The 14,149-nt window shown below is 39.5% G+C and overlaps 1 protein-coding gene across 1 annotated transcript in view; it reads right to left on the bottom strand.

Annotated features, from left to right (window-relative positions):
• Nucleotides 1-13,835, bottom strand: part of gad3 (glutamate decarboxylase 3) — a 29,656-nt gene extending 15,821 nt beyond the window's left edge. The window contains exons 1-8 of the mRNA XM_017705980.1: nt 13,749-13,835; nt 10,845-10,986; nt 6,398-6,640; nt 4,453-4,543; nt 3,805-3,917; nt 917-1,032; nt 633-712; nt 498-552 (exon numbers count right to left, since the gene is read on the bottom strand). Of these exons, the coding sequence (XP_017561469.1) occupies nt 498-552; nt 633-712; nt 917-1,032; nt 3,805-3,917; nt 4,453-4,543; nt 6,398-6,640; nt 10,845-10,971 (825 nt within the window). The 5' untranslated portion in view covers nt 10,972-10,986; nt 13,749-13,835. The remainder of the gene's footprint in view (nt 1-497; nt 553-632; nt 713-916; nt 1,033-3,804; nt 3,918-4,452; nt 4,544-6,397; nt 6,641-10,844; nt 10,987-13,748) is intronic.
• Nucleotides 13,836-14,149: the final 314 nt, after the last annotated feature.

Below are 14,149 nucleotides of genomic sequence, written 5' to 3'. Positions count from 1 at the left end.
TCCAGCAGCACTGCTGTGTCTGATCCACTCAGACCAGCGCAACACACTCTAACACACCACCACCACGTCAGTGTTGCTGCAGTGCTGAGAATGATCCACCACCCAAATAGCACCTGCTCTGTGAGGGTCCATGGGGGTGCTGACCACTGAAGAACAGGGTAACAGAGTATCAGAGAAACAGATGGACTACAGTCTGTAACTGTAGAACTACAGAGTGCAGCTATCCAGTAAGTGGAGCTGATAAAGTGGACAGTAAGCATAGAAACAAGTTATGCCTGGTCAGTGTATATGTTATGGAAAATGAGCTTCCAGTTTATGTTGAGTTCAACAGTACACTGATTTTCCGTGAGTGATTTTTGTCTATTGATTTTTAACCTGAATAATTACTGCTAACTGGACTCCCATCTTTCTACTTAGCCATATTAGCACTGTGATGTGTCCCTTTAAGGTATGGTATGAGAACTAATATGAAACTCTTTATTGGATATTTGACCCACCTTGGACTTTGCTGTTCTGATACTGGATTCTAGTTCTTTTGGAATCATTTTACCCCTTACAAAAAAAAACAACTCATTAGGATTAATGCAATGCTGATAACCTCACAATGTTGCAAACACTGTTCTCATTTTTACCTTTCATCACACTTCACTAAAAACACACTTTCAGAGCCAATCCCGAGGACAGCCGCAGACTTCTTGATCGAAAAATGACTCTGGAAATAGGGCAGACATCAAAAATGTTATTCAGCTGGGAAATATTAATAATGCCACTTAGAGACCCCCACCTTTCACATCAAAGAGAGCAGATTAGTGTTGTATAATATTTGAATAAAAGGCACAGATGCACAATATGCTTCATTGTGCGTCAGCAGGGTAAAGATAATTGCGTGGCAGTGATAATGAAGGAGTGAGCTCACATGTGTGGAGGTGAGGAGGGCGAGAGGCGGCAGGGCAAGCATCCCTGCAGTTTTCACCCTTGGGAAGAAATGATATCTGGCCAGCAACACACTGTAAAGATTAGACATTGTGCCTCCTGACGAAATAAAATGGGTAAAATAGAAAGGGGTGAAAAAGGAACTTTCCCACAGTTTAGCAAAGAACATCACTGTTGTTGGAAAAAAAAAACTTGTATCTCCAAAATGTTAACTTTACAGGAGAAGGAAAAAACCTGCTTTACTTTTAATGTAAGTCAATGGAACCAGACCTCTCTCCAAGTCATTTTAGGCTATTTCTTTTCATCCTTTCAGAATGAAATTTACACACAATGTGAAGGGCAATAGGACTTTTCAAATTATGTCAAAAACTGAAAACCGACAAAAAATGGAGATATGAGGTTTTCTTGTGACAGCAGCGATATGACAAAATGTAATTTTCCAATTAAAATAGACAATTTATATGGCAAAATAAATAAATAAATAAAATGTACATAAATTTCCCCTCACCTCAAATGTAATGAATCAACTAAGAGTTTAATTTTGCACTGGAATTACAAGCATAACATAGCAAACAAGTAAACAAAGCCTATAACAGTTAGCATTGTGCAAACTGTATGATAAAATCATCACACGCTTGACTCAAAATACATCATATAGACTCAAATATCTTCAAACAGAGGTTCACATACTGTGTGACGTTCTTTAATCAAACAGAAAGGAACCCTCTGGGCATCTTAGATCTTTACAGGAGGCCTAATGTTTTCAGTCGTCATTTATAGCAATGGACAAACAACACAACCAACAGAAACCATCTGGGATGGCACAGTAGTGGCCTCGCAACTCCTTAGTAACCACCTTGGCTTCCGTAGTAATGGCCTAAAAACACCTTAACCACTTGAGCTACCATAGCAGAGGCCTAGCAACACCTTAACAACCACCTGGAAAACTGTAGTAATGGCCTAGTAACACTTTAGTAACCACCTTGAATAACATAACAATGGCCTGGCAACTACCTGGGATAGCATAGCAAGGGCCTAGCAACACCTTAGCAACAACCTAACAACCACCATGCTATGACGTAACAAGAAGCTAGGATACCTTGTGGCAATGCCATAGCAACTACCTTAAAATACTATTGATATGGATCGAACTCAGGGCATTAAGTGGAACAGTAATAGACTAAATACACTACATTGCTAAAAGTTTTCACTCACTCATCCAAATCATTGAATTCAGGTGTTCCAGTCACTTCCATGGCCACAGGTGTATAAAGCCGAGCCCCTAGGCCTGCAGACTGCTTCTACAGACATTAGTGAAAGAATGGGTCGCTCTCAGGAGCTCAGTGAATTCGAGCGTGGTAACGTGATCGGACGCCACCTGTGCAGCAAGTCCAGTCATGAAATTTCCTCACTACTAACACAGTCCATGGTCAGTGGGATTATAACAAAGTGGAAGCGAGTGGGAACAACAGCAACTCAGTCATGAAGTTGTAGGCCATGTGAAATGACAGAGCGGGGCTTCTCCGTCTGGCAATCTGATGGACGAGTCTGGGTTTGGCGGTTGCCAGGAGACAGTACTTGTCTGACTGCATTGTGCCAAGTGTAAAGTTTGGTGGAGGGGGGATTATGTGTGGGGTTGCTTTTCAGGAGTTGGGCTCGGCCCCTTAGTTCCAGTGAAAGGAACTCTTAAAGCTTCAGCACCAAGAGATTTTGGACAATTTCATGCTCCCAATTTTGTGGGAACAGTTTACTGATGGCCCCTTCCTGTTCCAACATGATTGTTATATACATATACTTTTGGCAATATAGTGTGTAGAATGACTGACTATTTATAGCGCACTGTCTGGAACTGTCTGTCCAAACCCAAACCCCTAAATTTCAACTTGTGAAAAAAGTACTTACATTTATTTTTGCACTTTTTTCCAAAGCATTTAGATTTATCATGACCTTCATTTTGTAAAAAAATAATAATAATAATTTAGAAAATTCTGTCTCACAATGTGTTTTCCATCATTGGAGAAACATGAGTTTTATTTCATAGGCAGGACCCTATTTTAGCCATGCCCCTTCATTTTAGAGCAGGAAGTCACATGGTGAGCAGTACTGTTTTGAAGTAAACATGTCCCAAAGTCTGAAAATCAGTTTGGAACATTTAAGAATTGTCACTACTGAAACACACTTTCTGTATTTAAGTAAACCGTTTGTGTTTTAATGTAAATTATTCTGTTTTATGTGTGTATAACTGTTCAAAGCTGAGTTTGCTAGTCATGTTTTTGAGTTCAAATTTAGCCAAAATTCTGACTATCAACAGTCACAACCAAAACACTTGGTAAAGTTTCGGTAGTGATGAAATGGAATGTTTCAATAATTTACGTCATAGCATTCAAAAATAGATGAAAGCATAGTCGACAAAACAGGTGAGGGTCTTAACCAGAGAAAACACATCCACAGAAACGAAACAGGAGCAAGAATCGTAAACGGGAAAAAAACAAGCAAGTCCAAACACGGAACAAACAAACGGCTTGGTATGCATTGACTAAGCAAGGACAATACTTTGCAAAAACAAAGTTCAAACACACATGTACATACAAAGCAAAACAGGTGGTGATGATTAGTACTCAGGCGACTGTGATCTGCTCGCTGGTTTGTGATTGGTTGGAAGAGTCTTGTGACTGACAGAGGGATTCTGTAGTCCTTGATGGTATGGGAGTCGGAATGAGCTAGGGTTGCCTGTGGTTATATTGTATTACTTGTTAGCTACATTAACCTCACAGCCCAGGCACAAAACTAAAGACTTTTACAGTGAGGGGAAAAATGTGTGTGAATTAGATTTTTATCATAACCATCGCTTGGATGTTATGAGTATATTACCTGGGCAGAAGATGCCATCTCCCTCCTTTTCAGACCAGCCAATAATAGAATGCATTTTCTTGAAGATGATGTCTTCCATGAGGATGAACACTGGTGCAATCTCATAGGTGAATCTGCCAGCGCACACATTTGTTCGTTAAAGAAACATGTTTATGCACACATTTAAACAATGATGGTTCTTCAAGGGTTCTTTAGAAAAGAAAATGGTTCTATATAGCACCAAAAAGGGGTTTTCTATTATTACGATGTCAGTCTGGTCACAGTAGAAGAATCCTTTTCAAAGCAAAAACCCCTTTCAAAAAGGCTCTGTATAGAACCATCACATTCTCCATCAATCTGAAGAACCCTTTCACAATGCAAAGCACCCTTTAATCATGCAAAGGTTCTTTTGAGTGTTCATGGGTCTATATAGAACCATTTTCTGTGCATCGTTTTTAAGGTTGTAGTCTACAGATGTACGATGCATGCGGTTAGTATTTGCCTAATATTCAGTGATGATTGCTACCTTTAACTACCTTTAACTCATTTTATGTCAATTTTGATTTGATCTAAATTATTTCAAGCAACAGACAGAAAGACAAGACATAGACCACCTGCTCAAGTGGTGTAAAACAATTAGGGAAGCCTTGCATCTAAGCATCTACTGACATGTTTGTATTCGCAGTTGACGTGACCCATTCCCCTGCTAGTCCAATGATGTCCAGTCCAGTTGACAGCTGGTTGAAGAAGCATGGGTGAGCTGGTGGTTGAGAACAAAAAGGTCAAGACAGGCCTCTATACTTCAATCTAACAAATGGAACAAACAAAAACTTAAAAAAAAGCCCATGGGTTACTTTGTGCTTGTATTTTTTTTTCTTTGTAATTCATTTTTACATTTCCAACCTTTCTTTATCCCTTAAAATTAAGCAGGCTGTTCTTGTTACTGTGCCTTGAAGACCGAATCCTTTCTATTTTAATTGGCTGGTCTGTATCGTGCCTCAGATGAGTGGAAGGTTGCAGTGATGTACTTGCATCCTGACAGCTAAGAACAGCGCAACGTTTGACTGCTTTCACCACATATTTCGCTGAAATAACTTTGCTACAAATTGTCTGCAGTAACAACACTCTGCATCACTACAACGTCAATGGGTGGGGCTAAACTGCTATAGACAGTAAGACCATCATATGTGACATCACAACCAAAGCTACGTTTACACAGCAGGTAAAAGTGGCCCAAGTCCGATCCTTTTCTCCATATATGACAAAAAACGCATTGAATCTGACGTTTTCAATTCCAATTTGAGTGGTACTTAAATTTGATATGTATCCAATCTGCAATGTGACAGCCCAACTTGACATTCGTCATCATTTCACGCTGCTGAGACTCATAAACATTTAGGCTGATGTTTCTGTACCAAAAAATTTGAAGAGACTCAAAGTGTTCAAAGACGTTTCGAATGAAACAGCTGAACATGGCCTAAGAAGACCGAGGCCACAGTGTCAAAGAACAGTTTAAAGAAAGAGGACACGAGCCAAAGAAGTTGCCAAGGCCGAATAACGTGACCTCTTTAGGGGCGAATTCAAACACGTTCTGGGTGATCAGCCCAGCTGTCATCCATTGGAACTAATCGTTCATGTGATGCTGGTGAAGACGACACTGAACCCTCTGGGAGCGACAGGCGTTCGCTGGCCATCACGATTGTTTACCTCTGGACGAGCCACGTGAAGCACTGTTTTTTTGTGCAAACGGGTCAGTTTAGGAGATGATCTGTTCAGACAGATCACATTTAAAAGATAATATGAACAGTAAAATAAAAAAAACTCGGCTTTGGTGAGAAAATCAGATTTGGACCACTTTTACCTGCTGTGTAAACGAAGCCTATGATTAATTCAGAGCAAGGTGATATTGCATATTTTTCCATATTTTCCATATTTGGACTGTATGGACTATATTGAATGGTGTCTTTGTAAAGTAAAGTAAAACTGGATTTCTATGATGTGAGCATTTGAAGCAATCTTGTAATTAAAGGGAAATTTCTAACTGAGTAAATTATTAAGATGTAAACAAAGTGATTTGAAGTGTGTTTATTGTGAATTGCTTCATTCTAGAGAAACTTGTTCACAGTGGTGGTGATAGGAACCAGACATCCAAAGGGTGTCTAATAGCTATCTCACAGAATGTTAGTACAAATAATGGTTAGCTATATAGTGCTTAATGTCAGACACATTTTTTGAGAGGAGAGGTTTTTGACCTAGAACATACTTTTAAAATGTATGCAGGGTGGAGAGGTACAAACAAGGTGTTACAAGGCAACATAATCCCTAAAGGTAACATATTTTTTTTCAGTTTTACCAGCATTTTGCCATTATTAACATTACAATATAACACTCAGAAGACATGTAGGTTCACTGATTGTTGTGGTTCATACATAAAATGGATATGTTTGTGCTGTGGACATCACAACCTCTGGTTCCTGTCACCACCACTGTAATGAAATCAGAGTTGATTAGTCTCTGTAAAATGTAGAGTTTGTTTACATCTGCAGAGATTGTGGTCTGTGATATTCCCCTTTAAGCTATCATTGTTATTATTATGCTGCATTTTAATGCTAACCGGTCTTGACTCCATATTTCAGGGTGTCCTGGCAGTCTACTAGCAGCTGTTCCAGGTTGTCTGGCTGGTCCTGGAGCTCCAGGCTGAAGCCCTCTAGACCTTCCTTCAGCTGGTGGGGATGGTGGAAGTCGAGCACTTTGGAGCTGCGGTTCAAAGACTTGCTGATGTACGCCAGCAGAATGTTGAGCAGCTCCTGCAGGAAGTGCTTGGTCACCTCCTCCCCGTTCTTTGCAGGAAGAAGATCTAGACGAAGAAAAGAACAGATTACGTTTGATTGATGTTTATAAGGGCTCCTTTTCCATTTTGAATATTCCAAGTGCTTGCTGGATCTGTCTGCAGATAGATGAAGACTTAAAGCCAATGTTTGTGCTGTGTAAACCCATCCCACCCCACCCCACCCCCCCACCACCCCAGTGGTTTTCGTAATAAAGGAAGAAGATCAGGAGGCGCATTACAGAAATCTATAATCTGTTTAATCACCATGACAACTTCAGATAAGATTGAATTTAGGTCAGTAGCTATTACATAACAGCATTTTCCAAGTAATTGTGTCCTAATGCTGCTAGAGCTCATAACTCCGGTGTCAATTCATTAGGGCTCCTCACACAGTCACTAGTGATAAAGAACCATTTCGTTCATTATCATATTATAATGATCGTTAAATGACCTTTTTCCTCCATAAGATTGAATAGTGGGAACCCCACATATATCACAATGATTCAAGTACACTAGCAGCACCTTACTAACCATATGGGATGCTATGGCAACCACACAACATACACCTAACTACACCACAGCATCCACATAGCATGGGGGATGGGGGGGGTATGATTCTTGTTGCATCTCGATGCAGACGTGGATGATTTTGAATCATTTCACAAATGTCAAAAATCCATCCATGCATTTTCTAAGCCGCTTCTCCGTCAGGGTCGCGGGGGTGCTGGAGCCTATCCCAGCAGTCTGGTTGGAAGGCAGGAAACACCCTGGACAGGTCGCCAGTCCATCGCAGGGCAGACAGACAGACAGTCATTCACACCCAGGGGCAATTTAGCATGTCCAATTGGCCTGACTGCATGTCTTGGACTGTGGGAGGAAACCCACGCAGACACGGGGAGAACATGCAAACTCCACACAGAGAGGACCCCGGTCACCCGGCCAGGGAATCGAACCCAGGCCCTCCTTACTGTGAGGCAACAGCGCTACCCACCACGCCACCGTGCCGCCCTGTCAAAAATCGATTTTCTAAATTTTTATTTTTAGCGTAATGTTGACGCAACACAAAAGGCGGAACTTGGACGTGTGGAAGTGTAGCACACGGACAGTCTGTGACGCCACATAACCAAAACACAACTGAATGAGTGAGAAATCCGACCGGCACCATCTGCATTAAAAGCCAGGTTAGGTCAGGAGTCACAACCCAAATGTTTAGAAGAGTCATTTTGTCCTTTCAAGAAAGATCAAACCACCTTGGGAGCCACAACATTAGTATGTCTCAGTATGTGTTAATGTCCTAGTATAGGATAAACAATATAAATGAAAATGCAGACTTACTTCACTCTGCTTTAAGTTTTAGCTATAACCGCTTTCCTCCCTTCTCCACCAGAAAACTTTTCCTCAAAAGTAGAACCGTTTCTGTAAAATGTCTCTCAACTGTTTTATGAGGCTGAAGTCACTTCTCATTTCCCAGCTTCTTGTTCAAAATTTCCCGTTCCAACTTAAATTCTGCCTGAGGTGCTAGAATGTAAATGCCGCAACAAGTTGGAACAGAAAAACTCTACATTTTACTTCACCTTTGCCATGTTTTAGTGTTTGAAAGCCTCTCATTGCAGGTTTAATGTTCCAGGAAAACAAATGCACTGCTTATAAATGCGAATAAGTCCATTCGTCTTCAAATGTTCATCTTAGACTTCTCTCTTTGCCTTATCGTTAGCTACTAGCCAGGCGAGACTCAGTGGTTCTTCGTCATGTTCTTGGGAAGTTTACACTTTTGAGTTCTTTTTGTGGTTGTTTTTCCCTCTTGGTTTCTTTTGGTGGTTCCGCTGCATTCTTCTGGGAAGTGTTTCCGTTTGAGTCTCGGTTCCTCCCGCAATGGTTAGGAAATTTTTCCTTTTAAGTCTTGGTTCCTCTACTGGCTTTTTTTTCCTCATACTTTCAGGAGGTTTTCCCTTTGAGTCCTGGTTCCTTTCGTGCATTCTTCCTTATTCTCTTAGGAAGTTTCCCCTTTTGAGTCTTGGTGTCTCAGTGGTTCTTGCTCATATCCTGAGGGATTTTTACCTTTTGAGTCCTGGTTCCTTTTGTGGGTTCTTCCACATTCTCTTGGGAAGTTTTTTTTCCTCCCTGAGTGCTTCTTCTTCACCATCTTAGGGAGTTTTGAGTCTTGGTTTCTCTCAGTGGTTCTTCTTCATGTTCTTAGTCAGTTTACCCTTTTGAGTCTTGGTTTCTCTCAGTGGTTCGTCTTCATGTCCTTAGTCAGTTTACCCTTTTGAGTCTTGGTTCCTTTTACTGGTTCCTCTGCGTTCTCCTGCGAAGTGTATCCGTTTGAATCTCGGTTCCTCCCTCAGTGGTTAGAGAGTTCCCTTTTGAGTCCAGGCTCTTGTCTATGGTTCTTCCTCAAGTTTTTGGGGAGTTTTTCTTTTGGGTCTTGGTTCCTCTCAGCTTTTTTTTCTCACGTTTTTTTGCACAGGGTTTCTTTCAAACTTTTCTTCCTCTCAGTGTTTCTTCCGCATAAACAGGGAGTCAATGTTTGACACAGATAGCGCAATATATATATATATATATATATATATATATATATATATATATATATATATATATATATATATATAAAATTTAAAATAATTTAATTGAATTAGTGACCAGAAGTTGGTGGAAAGTGCTGCCCATTCTCTGAAATGCACCCACACGCAATGCAATGTTGTTTATTAAAAGTGACTCAGCAATAAAAGCTTCTCAAGTGCAAGTGTTAGTTAAAAAGGAATAGAGACAGCAAAGGAATTGTCTTTGGTTGTTAACAAAAAAATGATGCTTTCATTTGTATTATGCTATCTAGATTTTCAATAGCCTGTAAAGTACATTTTAGAGCAACTGTGCATGAACAGAAAAATCACTGAGGGTGTTCATAAGGCCTGCTGTTTGGCTTCAGAGTGGACTGAACAACTGTTTAGAGAGAAACCAGCCGAGCAGTGGTGGGCAAAGTACACAAATCATGTACTTGAGTTAAAGTAAAGATACTTGAGGTAAAATATTACTCCAGTTAAAGTAAACATTCCTCCGTTTAGACCTCCACTTGAATAAAAGCACAAAATTATTTGTCTTCAAATGTACTTAAGTATCAAAAGTAAAAGTACCAAAATATTAATTATGACTAATGTCCCATTACTGTTTTTGTAAAAATACTCTTGCTTCATTAACTCTAGTGTCACTCTTGGTAAACCAAATCTTTTAATAGAATGTCATTAATTAGTCTGGTGCTGATGTCTATTAAAACAACACAAAACACTTGGTAATTTCCATCAGGTAGATCTGAGTGGCTCTGAAATCACTTTTTACAGACAAGCAAAGTTTCAGTTCAAGAGGTTTTTGCAACTTAGTTCCAAGTTTAAGTTGAATAAAAACTGGCTTTAAACTCAGGATCACAGATGAGCTCCTTTACTATGTTGATCTGTAGGCCTCTGTTCAGAAACATAAACCAGCCCAAACTAATTTACTATAAAATGAAATGGTGTTTGTAGAAATTCAGAAAAAAGCCGCGTCAGTCTCGACTGCATATGTGGACATATTTCTATATTGTGCTCTATTTACACAAAGTTAGGTTAGTTCATCATTTATGTTGAACAGACTCTCCCAAAGTTTGACGCTGCTGCGCTGACGTTGAACCGTGTGCTGCACTGGGTCGGTATGACCAACAGGTCAAAACAAGCTCTAAACAAAGTGACCGCTGGGCCCTGATTGGTGCTCTGGCTTTGCGCTTCTTTCGTTTTGACGTTACGTTTTTATACACACAGAAACCAAAAGGAAGGACAGATTTCTCAAAATGTAGGAGGAAAAAGTCTGATATTAGACTCTGAAATGTAGTGGAGTGAAAGGAAAAAGGCGCCCAGAATGGAGAAACTTCAGTACAGATACACCAAAAAAACTACTTAAGTACAGTAACGGACTATATTTACTTTGTCACTGTCCACCACTGCAGCCCAGTAAAAAGTGCATTTCTCTGTCAAAACTATGAAACATTGTTTATGTCCAAATGATTTATGTGAATCCTCCTGCAACCTCGTGAAGCATCTCTACTGGGAACAACCGCATGTCTCTGAGTTAGAAAAAGCATAATTATGGTGGAGGAGAGGGATTTCTGGGCAGACGTGTGTTCTGTTTTGCTGCTGAATGCTGAATAGGAAAGGCTTTGAGATTTCAACACCTTTTCATCTCCGAATTTGGCACAGTGCCTCACCTTTGCTGTGGAGGCTGCTGAAGTCACTGGCTAAGTGCTGTCCATTGGGTTTGTCAGCATTTTCAAAAGAACCTCCGTCCTGTTTGCTCCAGCTAATCAGCTGCCTGTCATCCTGCTTGATTTCCATTGAATTCACTGCAATCTGCATAGAAATATACAGACACACAATACACACTGTAGTACTATAGCATATGTAACATAATCTATACAGTAGTGGTAAAGTTACTCTCACCCCCCATTACTTATTTAACTGCCAGACTAAAGGATATTATCCACAATTTACTCATTTTCAGGAGATACCTCTGATTAGATTAGATGTAAGATAATACATGTACACAAAGAAGAGGAATGTAAAAGGAAAAGAAGTGAATAACCAAGAAAAGAAGAAACTTTGCAAGTCAAAGTACTCAATGACTGGTTTGAGTGAAAATTCAGTCTCATCCTCAAGTCGCTTGCGGCTCCCCTTAAGGACCACAACTGGACACACCCTTAACTGACTTGCGATTGAATTTGGACTCACTCTTAACTGATTGTTACTTCGACTTGCCCTTAACTGACTTGTGAACTGACTTCTTCTTGCCCTTAATTCACTCATGACTTGAACTCACCCCTAACTGACTTGTGATTTGACTCAAACTCACCCATAAGTGACTTGTGCTTAAAAGACTCATGACTCTAATGAACTCATATTTAACTGACTCATGATCTGACTTAGACTTGCACAGAACAAAGTACTAGATGCAGTAAATGCATTGTTAAAAGAGGCAAAGAACTTGCTACCATGTAGTTTGGATAGCAAGTACGCTAACCAGCTGCTCTGAGCTGTTTCCTTTAAGTACTGAATGCACAGAGCTTCATTTCTTTCCTTCAGCCTGAGGGATTTTCTTTAGTAATAGGCTCATTATTTAAGGCCATGTCAAATCTGACAGGTTTGCAGTAGACGCAGTGCCTGTAGCTAAAAAAGGACTAAAACTTCTACTAAAAACCCCACAGACTCGAGACTTGACGCAGAATCCCATAAACATCTCTGGTAAGAGCACATAGGAAAAACTACATAGCAGTTTCGTTTAATCTAAGTTCATATCTTGTCTCTGTCCTAAAACACTCCAAATGTCCTCCTGATTGGTTATTGCTCTGGCCCTTGATCCTACCCCCTCCTAACCACCTGTACCTATATGTTGTTTATTTTTGGTGTGTCTATAGCTCTTCCTTTGTTGTGTGCTCTGAAGTGTCAACAGTATTAATTTGCATTCCTTGGTCTCAGTAATAATTTTACTAGTTCCACTGTTTTCAACTGTTTAAATGTGCAGCTCCATTTTTCCTTTATTACCTCATCTTCTTGTGGATTTCTCTAATAAAGGTGGTTTAATCATGACCTTTCAACTGCATGTGTTAAGCCCACTCATATAGAATGAAAAAAAGGGGTCCAAGATATGTTTTGCAATGAGACCCATCAAATGCCTGACCAAGCTAGATTACATTATTATAGCCAAGTGAAACCAGACAGACTGGAAGTAACAATGAATTTGGCAATATACTAATGCTTTTTTGATAATGTGGCAATAATCTACACTCATTCTATCCTCATAGTGTGACACTGTTGCACAAAAATAATAGAAAAACATTTCTAAAAACGACTGTGGATGGAGCAAGAAAAGGTCTACAGCTCCCATCTCTTACATAATGCTGCTGTCGGAACAAAATGTCCATTTTTGTTGGTTTCAGCTTTTGACGTCATTCAAAAATACCTGTTGCCCTTTACATTGTGTATAAATTTAAAGAAGAATGGACCAAAGGAATTGGCCAAAATATGCTTTGAAAAACACCCGATTCCATTGACTTCCATGAAAAGTAAAGTAGGTTTATTCTTTCTTCTGTACAGTTACGATTTTAAAGATACAAGGTTTTGTTTTGACAGCAGTGACAGTGCATTTCTCAGCTGTAACTGCTATGTGGAAATGTTTTAGAACAAAATCCACTTTTTAATTTCAAAAATGGCAAAAAAAAAAACCCAAAAAAACTAAAAACTTATTGCTCCTGTGAGATTCAAATCAAACATGTGATCTGAGGAATCTTTGCAGCTTATCCTGAACCCACGTAGAGTTTTCCTCTGACTACAGTGCAGGTTACAGCATGTTCCTCACCAGTGTTTCAACAGCACTGCAGCCCTGATACTCTTTTAGAGTCTCACAGGTGCTAGATAATATTTGTTGGTAGAGAAGACAAAATAAGTCAAGGTAATTCTTTATTATTTATTACATTGTGGAAATTCTAGGCACCCAGGAAAAGAAGCAATATCTTTACAGTGTAAAGGAAAGTCAATTCTAAAAAATAGTAATATTTAGTACTTAAGCATTTTATATAAGTTTCATTGTAGCCTGTACACTTAATGACCTTGAAATACAATTTCACCAGCAGGAGTCCCAGTCGATGTGATTTGACATGATGCATTGTAACTTAATATTAGTATCACTTATAGCTTGTTTTGATCATTTATAGCTTTTTTTTCTATATCTATTGTTTATTTTTTGAACCAAATACAAAAGCATGAAAGTACGTATTTGAACCTGTCAATACACCTTAAAAAAACTTTAAAAAGTTAATATCTGGATTGCCTTAAATGTTTTACAGCAGCCCCGTACCTAACTTTTTTTTTAAAGTTTTTAAAATATAATTGAATGTAAATGTAATTAAAATGAAACTACTGTGTAATTAACTTGTAATCACACGATTAATTGTACTTTTACAGCAAAACGGCAGTAATAGCTCTAGGAGTGAGTAATAAGTTAGTAAGCGAATGCCCAGGCTTATCTCACATCCTGCCCAAGGACAAATAAGGAATTCTAAGAATCAGATGAATAAATAAACACAGAAGTAAATCAGCAAGATCGTTGTGCTACTTACCTCGTCAGCTGAAAGCACCTCCTGAATATTCTCTCACCTTTTACAGCTGGGCGAAGGTAAAAGTGATCATGCTTGTCTGTGGTTACACCTTTATGCCTTTTCGTCTGGGATGGACCTGAGACCTTAGTTAGCAGTAGAATGGGGCGTGGCCTTCACCTGGTATGTGAAGCTCAAACAGGTTCTGACGTAAGACCGAACGCATCCCCAGCCTGCGCATCGTTTTGTCCTTTTGTTTGTATGTGGGGTTTGTGTACATATTCTGTCCTTCCTCACTACAGACAGATGACTAAGAGCAATGAAAAAGGAGCGTAGCTGAAAGTCAAAAGATGCTTTTATCAGCTTTGTTATTCCCTGGTAGGATCAAAGTGTTCTTCTCTATTCATTGCAGAAAATCACTCCTT

The sequence above is a fragment of the Pygocentrus nattereri genome, chromosome 19 (assembly GCF_015220715.1).
Source record: "Pygocentrus nattereri isolate fPygNat1 chromosome 19, fPygNat1.pri, whole genome shotgun sequence".
Classification (NCBI taxonomy): Eukaryota; Metazoa; Chordata; class Actinopteri; order Characiformes; family Serrasalmidae; genus Pygocentrus; species Pygocentrus nattereri.
This window is presented reverse-complemented; position numbering and strand designations above follow the sequence as displayed.